The sequence below is a fragment of the Haliaeetus albicilla genome, chromosome 7, assembly GCF_947461875.1.
Source record: "Haliaeetus albicilla chromosome 7, bHalAlb1.1, whole genome shotgun sequence".
NCBI classification, from domain to species: Eukaryota; Metazoa; Chordata; class Aves; order Accipitriformes; family Accipitridae; genus Haliaeetus; species Haliaeetus albicilla.
Window position 1 is genome coordinate 33,924,494 of NC_091489.1, and position 19,891 is coordinate 33,944,384.

Below are 19,891 nucleotides of genomic sequence, written 5' to 3' on the forward strand. Positions count from 1 at the left end.
CTTCGTCTAAAATAATGACAAGGCGTCACAGTTGGAATCGGTTTTATTGTCTTGCCAGTGTACGCATGCCATAGGAAGTTGAACACACCGTAAGATAACGGCGCATCTGGGGAAGTAACCTTGCATTATGACCGTGCTGCTGCCCTTCCAGCCTACTGCTGATTTTCTTCCCTGTCCATCGCTTACAGCACGAACAACAGGAGTAGCAGGAATTAAAATCTGGATAGCATTCCCATATTCTTATTGCTCACTTAATTCTGTAGTGTTCCAGTGAGTGTCATTGTGGTTTTCCTAAAAGTCTTCTTCGTCAAGCATTCTTACTGATGAAAAAATACATAGTTATCATCAGGCTCATCACCTTCACACTCTGCATCCAAAATAATCGCCACTTCTGAAAATGTTACTCCTTTCAGTTCTTTTTCAGGGGTGTGCGTTGTGGGATCAGGTTTTAAGGAAAGAGCCAACTCATCCTTTGTATCTGTCAGAAAGCAATCCTGCAAGAAAACGTAACACAGATGAGGAGACAGAAAGCTACAAATGCTGGATTGTGGACAAATTCCAAGCAGCAGAAGTTGTATAACTTTTATAACTTGAAGCTTACAAAGAAAGCGTCGCTTTCAAGGCTGCAAGATTTAGCAGCAACGCATGAGAGAACCCTTTTCTCTACCCATTCTGTAAAAGATGGTCACCATTCTTCGCTGGATCACAAAGTTCTCCTTCTTCTAAGCAGGGACAAACACAGCTCCTCCTCAGGCGTTTTCATTACTTCATGTAAGATTTGGGTTTCTTCCTAGTTCCATCACAAGTTTACTTTTTTTGATAATTCTTCCAGTTATTTCATGAATAATGATAAAATATCCTTCACGCCATTCTTTGCAACTGAAAAGCTAATTACCTGTTTTGTTGTGAATTCTGCAGTGGGTTGGGCATCTCCATTTCTAGGTTCAGCGGCTTCTTCAGATGCTACACTTTCTTCATGTTCACTGTTGCAATCTAGTGTCTCGGGGCTTTCATCATCCTGAAATTCATCTTTGTCAGCAGCACCTCCTTTGGTGTCTTCCACATTGCTAAACGCCATTATTCCAGTTTTCCTGAAAGAGAGTTCAGAGAATTCATAACACCTTGAGCTTGCAAATAGTTAAGTGACAAAAATCTTAGCCTCTCTAAAACTGAGAGCAGCATGTAAACTGATCTCAAAATTACTGGGATTTTACCTAGGGGAATGTTAAGTAGCTTCTTGTATCCTGAAGGGGTTTTTCTCCATAAGGCTTAACAATTTGCTAAAGATTAAGTAGGAATTTGCCCTTGTAAAATTTTCGATACAAGATTAAAAGGTATTAGCTTCCTCCAAGTGTAGAGTTTTTAAACTTACAGTTGTAAGGGTTCTTAAAAATCAACCTATACACCAGTGAAAAGATACATGGAAAATCCTATGTTACCAGAATAAACTAGAACCACCTCTTTTGATAAGCTATTTTTTATAAATTTGTGGTATCAGCATTCTACTTCCAGATTATTCACGTGCTTTAGTTTCTCTAAGCTTTTCAGACTTCCATTTTTGTCAGTTGCACACAGGGTTATCAATACCCTCCATAATTTCAGCTCGCTTCTTAACCAAATACCGTTGCTCATACTTTCTGAAAATGATAAATACATTAAAATGAAATTGTTAATTCTTTTTGAAGATTGGCTTTACAGTTGCTTTAAAAACAGAATATGAAGTATTTGTGTCAGAAGTTTAATCCACAACATTTATTTTCAGTATTATTCTGGGGATTAGTTTGGAGTATTTCCTATTTTTATGTAATGGTAACAGGGTCAATGCCTGCTGCCCTCTTGGAAATACATTTGTTTTCCCCTACTCTGTGGTCCTGCTGCCACTGAAGTTAGCAGCAAAACCTCCCTTGATTTCAGCATTCATGGGGATTTCAGCATTCATGGGGTTAGAGAAGACTTCTTTGGGTATATTACAACTACTTGAGCCCCCCTTCACACTTAAAATTTCTGCTATCCACATTTCCCTGTGCTTTTAGAAGTATTTGTTTCTCCTGTTGCTGTGTGACAAACATAAGAAGAAACCAACTGTCGGTTACATGTAGTGTGTCTAATATCTACAGTACAATGCCAGGCACTTTGATTTATAGCAAATCTTAGGCAGTACGCCATGCAAACATCAGTAATTTATCAGATAAGTATTTTTCAAGTTGACATTTAAAGTAAACTTATTAGTTGTAAGTCGAAATTACATTGTTAAAGTAAAACTATTTGTACCTTTTCCTTTTTATAGTAAAACGTACGTATACCAGGAAGGCTGTGAGGGTGCAGGCTAGCAGAACACTGAGGACAATCGTTGTGATGAGTTCAGGAGTTGCTGAGTTAGCAGGAGCCTCTTCTATGGCAGCAGTAACAGCCGTTGAAAATATTTTCTCCAGTTCTATCTCAATGTTACTCTTTTGCTCCCTAAGTTTTCTGAAGATAGAAGAGTAAAATGCTGATGATTTATCAGACCTTCACTTTGGCTTGAAGAGTGGTGAAGAAGACAACAGAATACCACTCCCTCATCCACCAAGACCTTTTCTGAAGATTCAGACTTGTCATGCCTTTCATTCAGGAAAAACTCTGTTTTCTAGTAACCAGGCCTGGTGCTTACGAATTAAAATGCTGCAAAGTTCAGAAAATTGAGCTTGAGAGGTCAGTATCCTCTAAATCCACATCAAGGCAGCTGCATATAGCCCTACAGATACCAATAGTGCTTTCCTCAGAGAAATAGATCCATCCATGCAGACTGCTTCCTGTGACTACAGACTCCATTAGTAGTATCAGCCACAAACAACTACTAGCTTATGAGAGGTGTTGAGCCTAGAAATCGCGTGTTTAAATAGCAGCTGCCCTTCATAGAATGTTTATAAGAATATGCATTCATACCCCTGTCACGTTATTAAACAAATGTAAAATACACCTAAAATATATGTTTTTAATCACCATTCTGCAATTCTGAAGTGAAGTCAGTATCTATTTTAATGATATTCTTTCTACTTCAATTTTCTATAAAACTGACTTTTAAATATATTTTGCACAATTAAACAGCCTTATTCATGTTTTTGACAAACTCTGAAAATTACCTGTCAATAAATAATGAAAGCTTTCTGAATTCTAAAAATTCCATTTAAGCCTTGAGATAAGTCTCAGATAAACTGTTATTTGATCTAAACTTATCCAGTCCAAGACATAAATAATTTTAAGGGAGAGAAAAACCTAGCTGCATAGCTCTGACACCCAAAAGACAGACTGCACCATACAGACCTTTTTACATCTTCTGCAGATATTTCCTGGTTTGCCTCATCAAAAGCAGTCATTTTTACATAGGTTACATCAGTGCTGCTTCTTACTTTTCTTTCAAACTCATTGGAATAAATATTAATGATGTATATGTTCCATGCAAGTTTATCTTCCAGGACCCTGCCATCATATTAAGAAAACATGTTAAATTAACTGGGTAATGACAAATTCTTTTACTCTGGAAATTAAAAGATAGAAAAGTAGTATTTAATACAACACTTTGCAGGTATTTAGTATTTCAATCTAAGCATGTAAAAATGCAGGATTATCATCAGCAAAGGAATTAAGCTATTTGCCCAATATCTTTGCGTGATTGAGTAGCAGAGGGGAAAAAAAAAAAAATCGACCCAGTCCTTGTCTCTGACTGGTAAGCAAAGATACTTTTCATTAGCAAATGCTATATAACTTTGTACATAGCCTGAAAATTCTTAGAAGATAGGTGCCATTAGCATAACTGAACAACTAATTAGAGAAAGGAAGGGTTAACAAACCCTTATAACTTTGATTTCATAACCAATAGTGCATAGAGTATCATATATTTAGTCATGCTTTTCAAAGCGACATATGGCTCATTTCATACTTGACATTATTTTTTATAAATACAGGCAGTGATATCTCTAGAGTATTATAAACAGTAACGGCGGGGAGGAGGGAAATTCAGTCTCATAATCCTCATTATTTTCTCCTCCTTTTTCACAGAGAGATTTTCACACTGGAGCAGACCATTGGCCCAGTTAATCCATCATTCTGATAGCCATCAGTACCAGTTGCTTCGAAGAAAGCAACAGAGCAGCTCTAGGGTTTCCATTTAATTTTTATGAACAAGAAACTGGTGCCATAGTAGTGTCAACATCACAAACTCATTTTTCCAGCCTTCAAAGTGATTTCCCCTCAAAAGCACATGACTCAATATTTCCAAAGTAAATATGTGTTTATGTATAATCAGACAGAAGATCTTGTGTCTTCATTAACATGCCAAAAAGGCCAAAATATGTTTTTAACCATAGTGTGGTCATCCACACATCACTAGCTAATCCCCTAGCACCATAGGGCTGAGACCTCCTTGAGAAGCTCTGCTGCTGTGCCACAAGGGGCATTTTTCAGCTGGAGCAAAGGTGGGTTTGGTTTGTGGCTTCTATCCTGTCTGTCTCTGCATTTGTATCTTGGGCCTACTATCCATGAAAAACTTTGTCCTAGGCTGTTAAAAATCACAGAAACATTGAGGTGGGAAGAGACCTCTCAAAATTGTCTAGTCCAATGACCTCTTTGACATTCGTCAGCTCAGGCCAAAGCCTTACCAGGTAAAAACTGGTGAATTCCTGTGAGTTCCCTCAAATTATTCTGAAGTACATCATGTTGAAGGCCTAGCTTTTCATGGGCACCGGCTGTATCACCTCCCCTGTAGGCTGTCAGACCCCTGTCTCAAAGGGACTCTACATTTGTCATTAGGTATTATATCAGAATAAGCTTCATAGTTTCAAAAATACCTTTTTACTTCAGCAATGTTTCTTTCAACAACATTGATCTTCTGATTAAGTACCACCACCACAATGTTGTTAGTGGAACTGGAATCAATGGTTACCTAATAGAGAAAGAAATCACATGTAAGGTTTTCCAAAGCATTTGTACCTCTCGTAGATTGACTTTCAAAAAAACCAAACCAAAACAAAAAACCCACCAAAACCTCTGATATAAAGTAATTGTCCTCTAAAAGTCAGTCTTCATGCCAATATGTTTTTATACGTCAATGGAAATGGCAACCTCGTAATTCTGACCTGAAAGTACATAGTAAATACTGGTATATCGGACAGTCTCACTGCGTGGTGTTAAGTAATTTTTTTGTCATTACCAAACCTAGCCCTTCTTGTATACAGAGTTTTGACATGGAAACCAATCAGGACTATAAATAGCAATCGTCCTTACATTGACTGTTGTCCGGGCCGTGCGTCTTCTTGTGCCTTGGTCTGCAGCTTGGACTTCCAGATAAAATGTTCCAGCCTTTCCTGCTACAGAAACGGTAAAAATCTGCCCTGTATTTTCATTGATGTCAAATGCATTTGTTTGATTATTCACTAAGCTGTACAGCAGAAGTCCATTGTCTCCTGAATCTGGATCTGTGGCCTGTGTTTAAAAAAGGTGATTTGTGAAACTCAGCTTGTGGCTTTTGGGCTGCGCATTACTCTTCAATCATAAAACTCTGCAGTTTCTATTTGTAAGACACAAGTATTCTAGGATAGTGCAGTCACATCTTTCTCTTTGTGCTAAACAAAGTGGGGTGCAAACTATCAGAATCAGACCAAGGGTATAAAAGGGGAAATACATTTACCATAAAGCCTGGAGGATTCTACAGCTGCAAGCATAAAAGGAGCAGGCTAGAACTGAGGGATAACACCAGACTTAGAAAAAGATGAGAACTGCTCCATTTTGTAATTCATTTCCCTTTCGGGTCTGATAGATAACAAAGCGGTTAACGGTGCCAAAGGGAGAACGGTAGTCTGTGCAGTATGTAATCCATAACAACAGCATGAGTCAGAACAGGCTGTATAGCTCTTCTGACAGACCCACTGGTAGGACAGGTGTGGACCAGTTCCCTAAACACCCCATCCTTCACCACCATTATGTTAAATCTGGATGATGGGCAGCATCTGTCTCAAGCTTTCACAAGAAGATTTAACAGCTCCTTTAACCCAGATTAACTGTGGAAGAAATCCAAATCTTTCAAAAGATTTCTGTCCTCATGAAGAGCACTGAAAGATACTCTACCTGAACTGTAATAACCGGGTACTTGTACGGCACAGAGTTCGGTATCCGAGCAGAGTAGGCATTATTCAAAAATGCTGGCTCTTCATTTACATCCTGCACTGAGATCATCAGCATTGCCACATTTTGAGCAAAGAGGCCTATTAAACAAACACAAGTTGACTTCAACAACAAACGCCAGCAAAGCACAACTTTCAAAGGCTGGGTCACACTGTGGCTTTGCAGCAGTATCTCTGCTGCATGTGAGGAAGAGGGAGAGGAAAGGGAATGCAGCAGGGATGTGCCCAGAGGAGCTCTATCTCACTACTCCCTGGGGCTTCAGAAAGAGCAGGCAGTTCAAGGCAAAAAGCACTGCTCTTCTGTCAGCCCTCTCCAGCTGGCTGTGCTGTACCAGGCAAGGGATAGGCAGGTTCCTCCAGGTCCTGCTGAGGAGTCCAATGCCCAGCTATTATATTATTTTCTGAGGCCACGGTAGGGCCCTGTAAGGGTTTGCACCCTTGGAGGAAGGCTGCTGGCTTTTCTCTGCACAACTTTGACCTTCAGCTTTTCATCTTTCACATCAGACTTTTCAGTCTACATAACCCCTATATTGGGTTGCAAATACAGAAGATGTGTTCATTGCCCCTGATTTAAGTTGGAATATCCTTCAAAGCAAAAAGTTACCTGAACGCTGGACTTCTGCAGCAGGTGAGAGATTTTCGTTTGCTTCAATTAAAATCACATACTGAGAAACTTCCTCATAGTTCAAATTAATTGCTGTTCTCAGCTGACCACTTTTTGGATCCAGTCTAAAATGACCTGAAAGGCAAAACACGCGCCTTCGTTGTTATAGCTACCACTTCACTTGTATCCCTCCTACCTCTTGTGTCTTAGTTGCTCTTAGGATGCTTCCATGGGGCCTCTGCTCTTAAGAACATGAAATGCAACACTTCCACTGGCTGAGCAGCAAAGGCATCACAGCTGGGGTCCTATCCCAGACCAAACAGGCCTTAAACATGTAAAGAAGCAGCCTACTTGGAAAACAGAATTGCAGCTTCTTGTTGCACAACTCCTTTTTCACCCATTTCCAAGTTTTCCTCTCAGTTTCTAATTATTTCCTTTTTTGTGCACCAAATGGAGTCACAGTAGAGCTGCAAAAGCTGAAGGAGAGCAGATGCCCTAACATAGGTGCAAGTGTAAGGAAATGACAGACTAAAAGTGATCGGCAGGGAGGAAGCTGCTTGCTAACAACAACTTCTATTTTGGCTCCCTCAGCCTGCAGATTATCCTAACATAAGACTACAGGAACCTGTTTTCTAGCAAGTTACCACCCCCCTCTTTAGACAAAGAAGATTAACAAAGTCCATGGTGAAGAGCTCTGAAAGAAATTCTTTGTGTACTTTCTTTTTTTTAAAAAATGACACAAATTTTTATCCTTGCTCTCTACCTCCTCATTTACGTACAGCAACATCTGCCCCACAAAAGACAGGTTATTCTGTTATCTTAGCTATTTTAACTCACAAGGGAAATAGTACTCACCTTTTTCATTGCCAGATACAACTGTATAATCAATCCGTTTTCCTAAAGTTTCAACCACAGTAAAAGCGTAAATGAAATAATCCACTCCTGTGTTTTCCAAAACGGAAATGCTAATATAAAAAATAAATGGTAAATCGTAATGTTAAATTTCCCAGCAGTTGTTGCACTGGCAAGCTTTGAAATTTAACTCTTTAAGAGTGAGTTCTCTATGGAAAATCCTGCCCCCTCCACTCTAGTTGTTTGCTAGAGCTCACTAATTTTCAAGAGTGCAGTGCAAGGACCACTTTTCTAGCCAGACATTTGTTTATCCTTGAGTAAAGGCTAGGGAAGAATGTTTTATTAGTATGCAAGAGGAAAGGGACAAAGAGTCTGGCTTATGCAAGTGCGTGATAAAGAAATAAAAGGCAATGCCTCACATCACATTCACAGAACCACTGGCATAGCAGAATTTCTTGGACGTTCTGTTTATAAAAAACAGATATCTTTTCTTCTCCATAGAAGAATATGAAAATTAGCTTCAACTTTCACTGTGTTTTCCACTACCTGGAGAGTATGTACCAGCTATGTAACTTAATATGAAAGCCTCACCTGATTTCAGTCTCATCAAACCGAGGAACAAATGGACGGTTGTCAAACACATTAAGAGTAATCATAGCAGTGTCATTTAAAGATGGAGAACCTTTGTCCTTAGCCATCACTGTTAAATGGATCTCTCCAGATCTAGACAGGTTTCCAGTTGTAATTATTTTCCCCTCACTCGTATCTTCTATCAGGAAGAACGGGCTGAAGTTTTGATCAGGGAGGATGTAGTACTCAATAAGGCCATTTTGCCCCTGCCGTGAAAGGAACACAACTTCATGTAGACTACTGCTTGCAGGACCATATTATTTCAGTGCTCCAAGTCCCATAGTACAGACTCACTGGCATCTCAGTATTTTCATGCTTAAATGGACAGAATGCCAGGGGCATTTTAAATAACTGGAGAGAACTAGGCTCAGAGCTACTTTGTGCTTAAGCTGTAACACAAGAGCAGCAGCAGGGGGAAGGGCCAATGGGCAGAGCCCCCCACTCCCCTCCAAATTAATTTTGATGTTCCAAGATCAAAAAAAAAATTCCCATAGCAATGCTAAAGAAAACTACATGCACCGGGAGTATGTTTTGAGGGGTAGGATAAACACTGAAAACAAGAGATTTGACAACGTCTAAAAGTCTCCAGTGAATTTTTCTTGAGAATGGTGAATTTCTTTCGAGAATGAAAACTTGGGGTTAGCTGTGGTAGGATGGGCACCCATAAAAACACAAAACAGAAAAAAATTCACAAGCAGTTGGCCAGTTACACAGTAAAAATGTGAGAAAAAAGATTGCTAATGAAAATAATTTAAGAACACCTGTAGAGGGGGACAGTCAGAGTAGCGAAGAAGTCATCTAAAGGTGTGATGTCAATGACAATAAGATAAAGTCCCTTGGATCCTTTTCACACCTTGAGGAGAAGCACAGCCTCCCCAGTGCTATGAGGGTAAGACCTATTCCTGCCTGCCACAGGAGAGTTGGACACATTTTACTCTATGCACATCATTTCACTTCCCTGAGAGAAGCCATTCTGACAAACCCTTAGGGTTTGCTCTTTTGCACTTTGCTCTGTATTTCTGAAAAGCAATGTATTCTGTTCTTCCATGGGTCTGCAGCAGCAGGATCAAACCCTACTATGAACATCTGTTGTCACTAAGTAATCTGTGGATTTATAATTCTTTCAGGAACAGGGAGGAATAGAGACAAAGTCTAATAATTTCACTGCTGGACTCTGCTCCAGAATCCTGAAAGGGTGTCACAGGGAGGATGAGCGCCACTCTGCACAGCACAGGACCAGACATGTTATCTGAAGGGTGAGTTTCGTTAGGGTCTTAATGCAGATCTCACAGAGTCCAGCAACTTTCACAAGCAATTTCACTTTTTATGTAAAATCATTGAGAAGGATGATTTTAAAAAGGGGCTGTTAGATTATTTGCAGCAATATACCACAGCTGCAGCTATTTTAACAAAAGTTATGTGTGAAGAAATAGGAAAGCACCTGCTACACCTATTTTGTTGTACTTCTAGATGTTTCATCTTTTAAATGATATAATTAGTAGTGATGTTGTCATGGTGATCTGGTTGACTACTGGATATCTCTGCCAGTGCCTGGATACTACTTGATGGGTGCAGTACAGATATATCAAACAAAATCACTTTAAAAAATGGGGACAGAGAGAATTAGCTGGGATACCATGCTTCAGAGGTGTTTGGTAAGCAGACACTTCCATGTTCAAGCCAGCTATATGATGTTTAGCTTTTACAGATTCTTCTACTTCAGAAGTTCAGATAACTTCACAGACACTAAATTGCTTCAGTCCTTGTATCCTTCTGAAAGACCAGTATGAGTGCATATAATAAGGGGGAAAATTAAGGCAAATATAGCTGAAGAAACATGCCCAAAGACAGGGAGTACATTAGTGTCAAGGCAGAAACATCAGAAGTCCTAATTTCCAATTCCCAGTGCTGTTAGTCAATCATAATTCACTTTCTGCTACATGTGGTATTTCATGCCTAGAGAACGGAGAAAAAATATATTTGGGCTGCAGCTTAAAGCAGTGTCAAAATAAAACAGGAGTAGTTACCTGATCTTTGTCAGTAGCGCTCACAGTTATGACATGAGCCCCTACAGGATTAATCATGTTTATAGAAGCAGAATAGGAATCCTGAGCAAATACTGGAGCATTATCATTCACATCAATCACTAGAACAGTGACATGAGTAGTTGCCTAGAAAACAAAATGGTTTAATGCATTTTAGAATATTTAGAATGTCTTATTTAGTGATTTTTTTTTGTTATTTGCATATGCAACAAAAAGTATAAATTAGACTTTGAAATGCTGTAGTAAAACATTGTGTTAGGTTTAATGTTGTGAACTCAACAGAGATCACTACAGGATTTGAATATGAGAGGCAGAAATTCAATGTTGCAGTAGGATTCTACTTCTTGAAAGGTGTCTAAAGGATGTGTTCAGGAGGCCAACACGTACAACTGCTGCTGCTAGATGCAGTTAAGGGAACCACAGGTGTTCTAGTTCTGTTAAATAAGCGTGTAATGTTTTCAAATAAAAGAAATACAGAAGAACTAGAACAATTTGCTGAAAATTACTTTTTCTCTCATGAAAAATTATCATGGCACTTACAGTACTAACAGCAGTAGGCAAGAATTCCAGTTCCCCAGCACAGGTTAGTCTGCAAATGATTCAGGGTTGCATGATTTTGAAGTATTTCAACTAATTATGGAGTATAAATACTACTCAACAGGGACAAAGGTCGCAAAAGTCTGACCCTAAACAAGATTAGGTGACTACCTTATTCAGCACAATAAATGTCTTTGATAGATCTCCCTCCCACTAGTTCAAAATCCACTCTGAATAGAAGAGTCACTGTTCATTACAATAATGGTCTTTTACCTGATGGAAGGGGGCAGATTTATCGTTGACTGCATTCACTGTAAGGTTGTATTTATTCATGGTTTCATAGTCTGGAGAGTTCTTTATCTTAATGTTGCCATGTATTTCATCAATTTCAAATATATTCCCTCCACCACCTGAGGTACATTTAAAGATGCATTATCAATTAATACATCTTAGAAGCACATAGTTAACTACACTCTTAAATTATATGTTTACTTGTGTCTTGAGCTCATTAAAAGAATTTTTTAAATATCATATAGATAATGTAGAAGAAAAACAGAAAATATTTTGAGTGGATGAGCATTTGAAATGTGAGCCAACAGAATGGATTAACAAGTTTTGCAGATACATCTGTCACACTCAAAAAGTAATAGCGCTTGAGGCACACAGATGATGATGGACAGCGTGTTGGAGTTCTGGGGTGGATCTCTGGAAGCAAGTTCCTCCAAGCCTGTGCAACTCTTACAGACTAGAGGTGTCCCCAGGCACTTTTACAGTCCTCTGACCTTCTGTATGTTCAGCCTCACATTTGCTGGTTGCAACAGTTGTGAAGCACTCTAACAAGGCAGTGCTTCTGCCACGATCTCTAAGAGGAGATGGCACTGGATTTATTCTGTCTCTAATGAAGGTGGACTGCGTGGCACACAGATCTAAAGAGAAGTCAGTTTGAGTGCCAAAAGACCTCGCAGTGACTTTTACTGGGTTTGGCCACCCTTGTCCAAAGCCATCTCAACACCTGTATGCATGTTGGAAATAAAAGACTCTGAAAACATATAAAGTGTATACACATTGCTCTTGATGGTCCATACAACAAAACCAACTATTTCAACTCTTGCAGGCTTTAGTCCAGAAGGGTCTAATCTCCATCTCTGTCAGATTTAGGGCAGTGGCAAAAGGAACGCTCTTCTCAACTGTAACGCCATCAGCTACCACAGTTAAATGTGACAGGAAGCACGAATCAGAGCTCTCAGTCACTGCCGTTCACAAGCTGGCACACTAATCTAAAATGAAATTGAAGGCACTTTATATTAATAGCCTGGGCAGAGATCTGAGGTAGCAGAGTAGGTGAACTGCTGTCTGTTGTGGCACTTCTGCTGCAGAGGTAAAGGTGTCCAGCACAAGGGTGAAGAAGACAGCTCTCCAGGCAGCCCTCAATAGTGAATTGGGTCCCTGACACACTTGTGATAACCATTTACATCTGCTCCTAGTAGCTGTGAAATGCTCACAGTCCACAGGCTGAGAGGCTTAATTTCACAGCATTTAATACCTGGTGCAGGCACAATGGGTTCTACAAGGCAGGGATGAATTAGGCCCTAGACCATTATTCCTCATTCAGAAAAGCTGTGGGCATTTTTTGCATTAAAATTACTCCTGCTGAATGTAGCTACAGTAGTCAAGTAGCTAAAGATTTTTTTAAAAGCTCATTTTTAACAGAATTAAGAGTGTGATTAAAAGCACAACAATTTGTAGTTTCTGCAAAAGAAGTTCCGACTCAATCAGTTTGAAAGCTGTATAAGCATAAATTAGTAAAATACCAAACCAAGTGAAAGTGAACCTTCTTGGCTTATGTGGAAAGGGGTTAGGAGATAACGCACATAATGCTATTTATGCTCATAACAGTATAAACAACAAAGTGATGCTTGTTCCAGTGCAGTGAGAGAATTCTTTGTTACCTGTAAGGCTATATAGAACAAAGGCATTATCTCCTGTGTCTCTGTCCGTTGCTGTGATTTTTCCAACTATGAATCCCACAGGCGCATTTTCATTTACATTGAATTCAGTCACTGGGTCAAAGACAGGTGGCCAGTCATTAACATCAATGATCTTTACGACAACTGTGCAGTAACCTCTTTTCTTCTCAGGGATTCCACCATCTTCAGCATATATCACAACCTATAAGTTACACAATTATTAGTAATGAGAAATCATACAAAAAGATACTTGCAGAAGGATTTAAAAAATCTTGGTGAATTTTAAACTTTGGAGTATTCTTAGAAATGTAAAGTCAAATCCTGAATTCACCTCAAAATGATTATTGAAAACTTAAGCACTATCTGGTCAATAAAAAAATTCTTTCTATATAGAACCAAAAAACTCACCAATATTTTTGCTTGAGACAAATTAAGGTCATAAAAAATATCCAGCAGTGGCAGCAATAATAAAGAAGATTAACCAAGAATCGCATCTGCAGGATCTCAGTCCAGTACCAATTCAAGCAAACAGACAGCACTGAATACATGAGCTGTCATTGTGAAGTTAGTTATTCACGTGCTGAAGCGTTTGAGAGTTTGTAGAACAGGTGAACAATGAGCCTTGCTTGAATTTCATTATAGTCTAGAGGCAGTATCTTGCTTTAATAATGCATCACATCTTAAGATGCTCACATTCGAAAACAATGCATAAAATGTTCAAGCAATATCAAGCTAAACAAAAGCAAAAGTGTCACCTGTTATCCAAGGGAAAGATAAAGAGTTCTGAATAATGAAGACTTGAGAAACCTAAAGCAAACCTGATACTCCGTAGGTTCCTCTTCATAATCAAAGGAGGTAGTGGAATAAAGAATTCCGGTTGCTTCATCAATCCTGAATTTTAGTCTGTCTCCACTAAGAATGCCATATGTTAGGAGACCATTACTACCTGTATCACTATCCTGAGCTTTCAGCTGGACGATCTGAGTAGCGGGTAAATTCTATGGATGAAGAACAGATTTAGGCTGTCAGAGACTGGTTAGCTGAATTATGTGAAAGAGGGGAAGTAACAGATACTGCATACACTTACAATAGTATAGGCATTTTAAAATCAAAATTATACAACTCATTCAGCACAGTAAGAGAATCTCTCCTTTTCTCTAATTTACAGAAAAGAGCTATTCCTCCCCCCCCCCCCCCAGCAGCAAGCTTCAGGAAGAAAAATCACCATGATTTCAAACAGGCCGAATGCTGTTCAAACAGCATCTGACTTGCTGTTGAGGAATTATTCATATTTAACAGCCTCTACTCCTATGGAGCTCAATGGATGTTCTCAACTTCAAAATCATGTTTCTTTCTGAACACTATTTGGCTAGTAATTACTGTTTTCAAAATAAATAATATGTTTCTTCCTTTTTAAGAATGTTATTTGCATCAAGATTGACAGTAAATATCAGCATTTCACTTGATGGCCATTTGAGACCTGATCTGAAGTTATTTGATCCAACAGGGCATCCAGCAATTCCTACTGTGTAAATATTTCACATCAAAATCAATTTTTAAGGTTGGGAAATGTGATTCTAACTCTTCTCCATTAAACTAACTGGGAACATTAAAAATAGGTGTAATAATTGAACCTATATTTAGCTCAGTGTTAGAAATGGACTAGATTTTAAATCAGTTGTGGCTGTTAAAAGAGAATGTGTGTGAATCAGCTGGGAATCTCAAAGGCAAGGTATGCACTATATAAAATATAAACATGGTCACTGTGCTGCTTTTTAAAAAAGTAGCTTGCAGATTAAAGTGTGAAAAGTGTTGTTTGAAAATTAAAGAGTGAAATGTTGAGTTAGATGCTTTTGCATAATTAAATGCTGTGGCTTTTTTTGTAGGCTATCACAATGTAACAGCCACAGACTGAAATCTGGCTTGCTTTCTGCCACTGATTACTTTGTGTCAGGAATAATCACAACAGATTGTACCTGAGCAAGAGGAGAAATGTTGCTAAATTAGAGACTTTTGCCTGCTACTTTTCCCTATGAAGCTCCGTTACAAAAGGCTGAGGTAGAGTCTGTGAGGTGCCCAGCACATCCACTAGATTTTGAATGCACATGAATATTCTCTGTGTAATATGCAAAATTGAGTGGCTGTTTTTCCTTCATGGAGCCCCTCATTAGCAGAAGATTCACTTGTCCTTCAATATGTCCACACTTCTAGACCATTCTCTTTGTGTATTGGGATTTTCAGCTTAAAATAAACCTTAAAACATCATATGGCAGAGCAGAATGGCAAGCCTGTCCAGTTCCAGAACATTTACTTCTTTACTCGTTACCCCCCAAACGGTTTTTTTATTATTATTATTATTATTATTATTATTATTATTATTTTGAGGATTTATTTTTGTCATTTGGTTTGGATGACATTTTCTTACCTCTTCCAATCTTTCTTCTAGTAGAGAGGATGGGAAAACCGGAGAGAAATCATTTTCATCAGTAACTTCCACAATCACAGAAACTTCATTAAATATGCTAGCATTAGATGAATCTGCTGCTCTCACATTGAAAATGACTGGAAAATCTTGCCATTCCAAATTCTTCCTTGTTCTTACGATACCAGTGAATGAATTGATAGTGAAATACCCTGTTTAAAAAAAAAAAACCAACAACAAAAAAACCAAAAAAACCAGAAATTATTCTCTTTATGATTTTTAATTAAAACTGAAGATATAAACCCTTCAATGCAAACTATACATATGTATATGAATATCATTTGTTACAGTGTTCTTCAAAGAACAAAATAAAATTCAACATGGATTTACAAGAATGTCAGATATATCCAGGGCTGTAATTAACAAAAACAAATAATTCAGAAGGTCAGATAGGAACCAAAGGGGAGAAGTTCCCTCCACCACTCTTCAGTCAGAAGGTCTTCACCTTCCTCTGAAACTGTCAGAGATTATTTGTCCCCGTTTCAATCAGAAATTATTTTATTGTAAGTCCTGTTCTTACTGAAGATGAGGAATTCTGCAAATAACATCAAGGTGACCACAACTTCATACAAAACACTTTACAAAAAAAGAAATACAAAATGGCTATGTTTGATTATTCAATAAAATCAGCTCTATGTTTAGTAAAAAAAGACATGTGACAAAGCACCGATCCACTTCATCCCATGTAAACTTACTCTACGCATTCACATTTGTTAAGAAAATGTCGCTGAGTTAGTTTTTCTACCAGCAGTCTTTATGCTGTATTATGTATTGTTTCTCTAGTCACTGTAACTTTATGCCTGACTAGGTATCACCTGATCTTCTTGCAGCAGACATAAAAAAGCTTACAGCTGGTGCAGTCAGCTCTGTATCATGTGGCTCTAGCTAATCTGACAGAAATTCAACCATGTGCCCACGCCTGATCCATATCAAATTTGTTCGTCTGGTTAATACACATCCAATATTAATGGCTGTAGAACTGAGATAAGAGCAAAAGGACAGAGAGAAGAAACAACCTAAAAGCTAAGTGTTCTGCAGCACTAGTTGTTTAACACACCCACTTCCTTGTTATTTCACATAAAGAGCTTACCCTTTCCATCTCCAGATACAATACTGTATATCACAGGGAGCTTATACAACACACTGATCTGTACAACAGATGTATCTGGCAGTGTCTTCTCGCTCAGAGGGGCTGGCTGATAGACTGCTTCAGAGAACACCGGGAATGAAATGTTGATTGGAGCTATTGTTACTGACACCTGCAGAGAAAAGGACATGACCACAGGGGTTAATTTTCAGGTTTAGCAGACTTCTCTATTGAGGTATGCAACAGCAGAAGTCCAGAATTTTGTCAGTAAGAAAAAGCCTATGACTGCTGCATGCTGAGTTTGACACATTAGTGCCTAGAAGGCAGCGAAGGTTAGTGAAAAATGCAAGCAACCTCATCAGTTTACGTTCACCTGTATGCTTTCCTAAATATAGAGAGGGATTCCAGTTCATTGCATACAGCACATTTCAAATTACTTGTCTAGCTAAACAGCTCTGAAAGAGAAAGAGGGGTACTGATCTGTATTTGCAACAAATTCTTCCACTGCAGAATGTCTGACCAGAGCAGCAGCTTTTAAGTACAGTATTCTAAAAATATTATAACTGACTTTATGTATGAAAAAAAGGTGACAAGCAGTAAATAAATAATGCCTACTGCTTCACAAAAATAAAGATAATTCATTTCTAAATGATGCCAGACAGCTGCTGTCCAATGCTCTGAAGAATGATGGCTCATAAGTCTAGATTTTAAGGTTCTGTTGAATATAATTTTCTACATGTCTTTATCCACATACATTTCTAGACTTTTTTTTAAAATTCTGCTAAGCTGTGATATTTAGTGGCAAAAGATTACCAGCCAGCAATAAGCACTGTGTAAAAAAAATATTTATTTTATCATATTTACATTTCTCAGTCTTCAATTTAGAATTTTTTTCTTATATTATAGGAAAATAAACAGGAACACCTTATTTGCTGTCTCCTGTTTATTCTATCACATACTTCCATTACATCCCCTCCAATTGTCTCACTCTTTGACCTTGCACAGAAGCCTCCACTCCTCTAATCTTCCTCCCTCACAGTCTAGAGCTTCTGTCTTTCTTTTCTGAAATGGAATGATCAAAACAATGACAGGTGGTGTGCCAGCAATTGCTATAGCAGCATAACTTTGTAACTGTTACCGTCTCGTATCTTGTTCCTGAAACAGAAGTGGGACTCTGGCATTGTGATTCCTGTTTTGCATAGTTTTGCCTCACCAATGCCCATTTCCTGGTGTAGTTACACTCAGTTTAGAATAAAACAATCTGGGGAATAAACTGCACAAGTAAACACTAAGGTAAAAATTCTAGTACCTTTACAGAAGTTGAAAGAGGGGGCAGACCCGAATCTGTAGCAGTGACCATCAAGGAGTAATACAGGGGAACAGTCTGTTTGGACAAGTCTCGTGTTAACATGAGTACTCCTGTGGTGCTGGAAAGACCAAAGAGGCCTTCTGAGTTTCCACCTGAAGACAGAAAAACAAGTGTTGGAGATGTTCAATGGAGCCAGCAGGGACAAGCAACTGAATTATATGCCCAGGATTTAAGAGACACGGGTTGAAAATCTGTATATGTGATTTGGAGCAAGACACCTGGCCTCTCTCGATTCTGCGTCTGCATCAACTCAATTGTTTGTGCTGGAAGGGCCCTTGTGAGGCCTCTAGTCCAACCTCTTGGCTCAAAGCAGGGTCACAAATGAATTCAGAGCAGGTTGCTCAAGGCTTTCATCCGTCAAGTGCTGAAAACCTCCAACAACAGCCTCTCTGGGCAACCTGTCCCAGTACTTGGTTATCCTCGCAGAGGAATCCCCCTCCCTCCCCCCCTTATATCCAGTCAGAACATGCCATTTCAATTTATGACCATTATCTCTCATTCTTGTGTCATGCAGCTTAGTTTAGCAGTATGCAAGTACCCCAGTAATAAACACCCATAAGATTTTTTTCTAACATACCTGAAATATTGTAGAAAATATCTTCATCATAACTCTTGCTTTCATCTCTCGCGTTGATATCTACTACCAGCGTGCCAGCTGTAGAATTGTCTAGAAGGATCTGGTAATATGAGGGTTTGTCAAATATGGGTCCTTCTTCATTAACATCTTCCATGGTAACTAAGAAAAGAAGGTCTGAGTGTAAACATGTTTCACCTAAATGGTTACAAGCTGTTTCTTCAGCTAATATAAACCAGCACAGTTCCTCTGAATGGAGTTGGAGCTCTTTCAATTCAAACCAGATGGCAATCTTGTTTTCTGTACTTCAAAATGCTTGCCTTTGTGGATTAAATTATTTACTGCTCAAGCAATGGTTTCCCACAATGGCTGCACTTTTGGCTAGCATGCTGTTGCTACTAGGTGTCATGAATAATGTCATCTTACTGTTTTGTTGGGCTCCCTCTGTGTCCATGTTCATCTAGTATCTCTAGTCTTTGGCTTAAATTGCAAGCATTGTGAGACAGGATTGCTTAATTTTATATTTGTACATGACCCGGCACAATAGGGTTGTGGTCCACAATTAGTGAAGCTGGCTGTACAGCAACATAAATAACACAGAACAAGAAGTAATAAACAAACCAATACTTTCAGTCATACTGATCAAAAGTAGGGCTGACCAAAAACTAGGATACTAGTTTCACAGAAATCTTTTATGTTGTGTTGGGGAAAAAGTTTTGTGTGGTTTTTTTGTTTGTTTTGGTTTTTTTTTTAAGGAAAAAAACAACGGCAATCAACTACTGTTATTTTAACAACACTAAAAATCATTGTCAAACTTTTTTTTTTTACCACCCTAGAAGCAGACCTTCTGTAAACAAGGACAAAAAGAACTGAATTATGTTTTTGGAAACCTTTTCAATCAAAACATCAATAGGTACTCAAAAAACGCCATAGAAAAATTTGTGAATACGTTGAAGTAAGTAAATGTCAGTTTGCGTGAAAAATCTTAATTTTTGACAAGCTAAATATTTTTTGAGAAAATTTTCATCTGGCTATAGTGAAAAGGTCACATCATCATTTCTGATCATTTACTTTAGCAGACTGTATTACTACTGAAAATTATCTTTATGCTTCATAATTACACATGCTGAAATATTCCCTAAGGGAAACAAAGGTAAATTTTCTGTGGTAAACTAGAGCTACCTGTAATGTTTGCTGTGTCCTGGAGATCTGGCTGTCCAGGATTGAAAGCTTTCAGAATAAATGTATACTGGGAACGACTTTCATAGTCCAGAGGTTGAAGAGCTGTAATATTTCCAGAAAGTTCTCCAACATGAAATGAAGAAGTCTCTCCAATTATGGTGTAATGAATAATGGCATTGTACCCTATGTCTTCATCTGTGGCTGCAGCACTCAAAATCTAAATGAGAAAAAAAAACTAAAACCAAAACCTGCCAGGCTTAGAGCAGAATGAAGAGAGTGGCAGAACATACACACAAGACTGGTATTTAACTATATAGTGTTTACTGAGTTACTCATATGGTCATTAATGGCATTGCTAGAATACTGACATAGCCATATAGCAGGGCTGGTAACAGCCTTCCCTT

At 38.5% G+C, this 19,891-nt stretch overlaps 1 protein-coding gene across 1 annotated transcript; it reads right to left on the reverse strand.

The window, feature by feature from the left end:
• Positions 1–25: 25 nt before the first annotated feature.
• LOC104317121 (protocadherin Fat 4) lies at positions 26–19,823 on the reverse strand. The gene is made up of 20 exons (XM_069786119.1): positions 19,812–19,823; positions 19,488–19,704; positions 18,309–18,467; positions 17,672–17,823; positions 16,366–16,534; positions 15,219–15,427; positions 13,612–13,791; positions 12,776–12,995; positions 11,100–11,236; positions 10,272–10,415; positions 8,206–8,450; positions 7,618–7,727; positions 6,763–6,897; positions 6,103–6,239; positions 5,263–5,460; positions 4,827–4,921; positions 3,304–3,459; positions 2,272–2,469; positions 896–1,091; positions 26–494 (listed from the first exon to the last, which is right to left on the reverse strand). The coding sequence occupies exons 1-20, from the start codon at positions 19,821–19,823 to the stop codon at positions 318–320; spliced, it is 3,246 nt and encodes a 1,081-aa protein (XP_069642220.1). The 3' UTR covers positions 26–317.
• Positions 19,824–19,891: the final 68 nt, after the last annotated feature.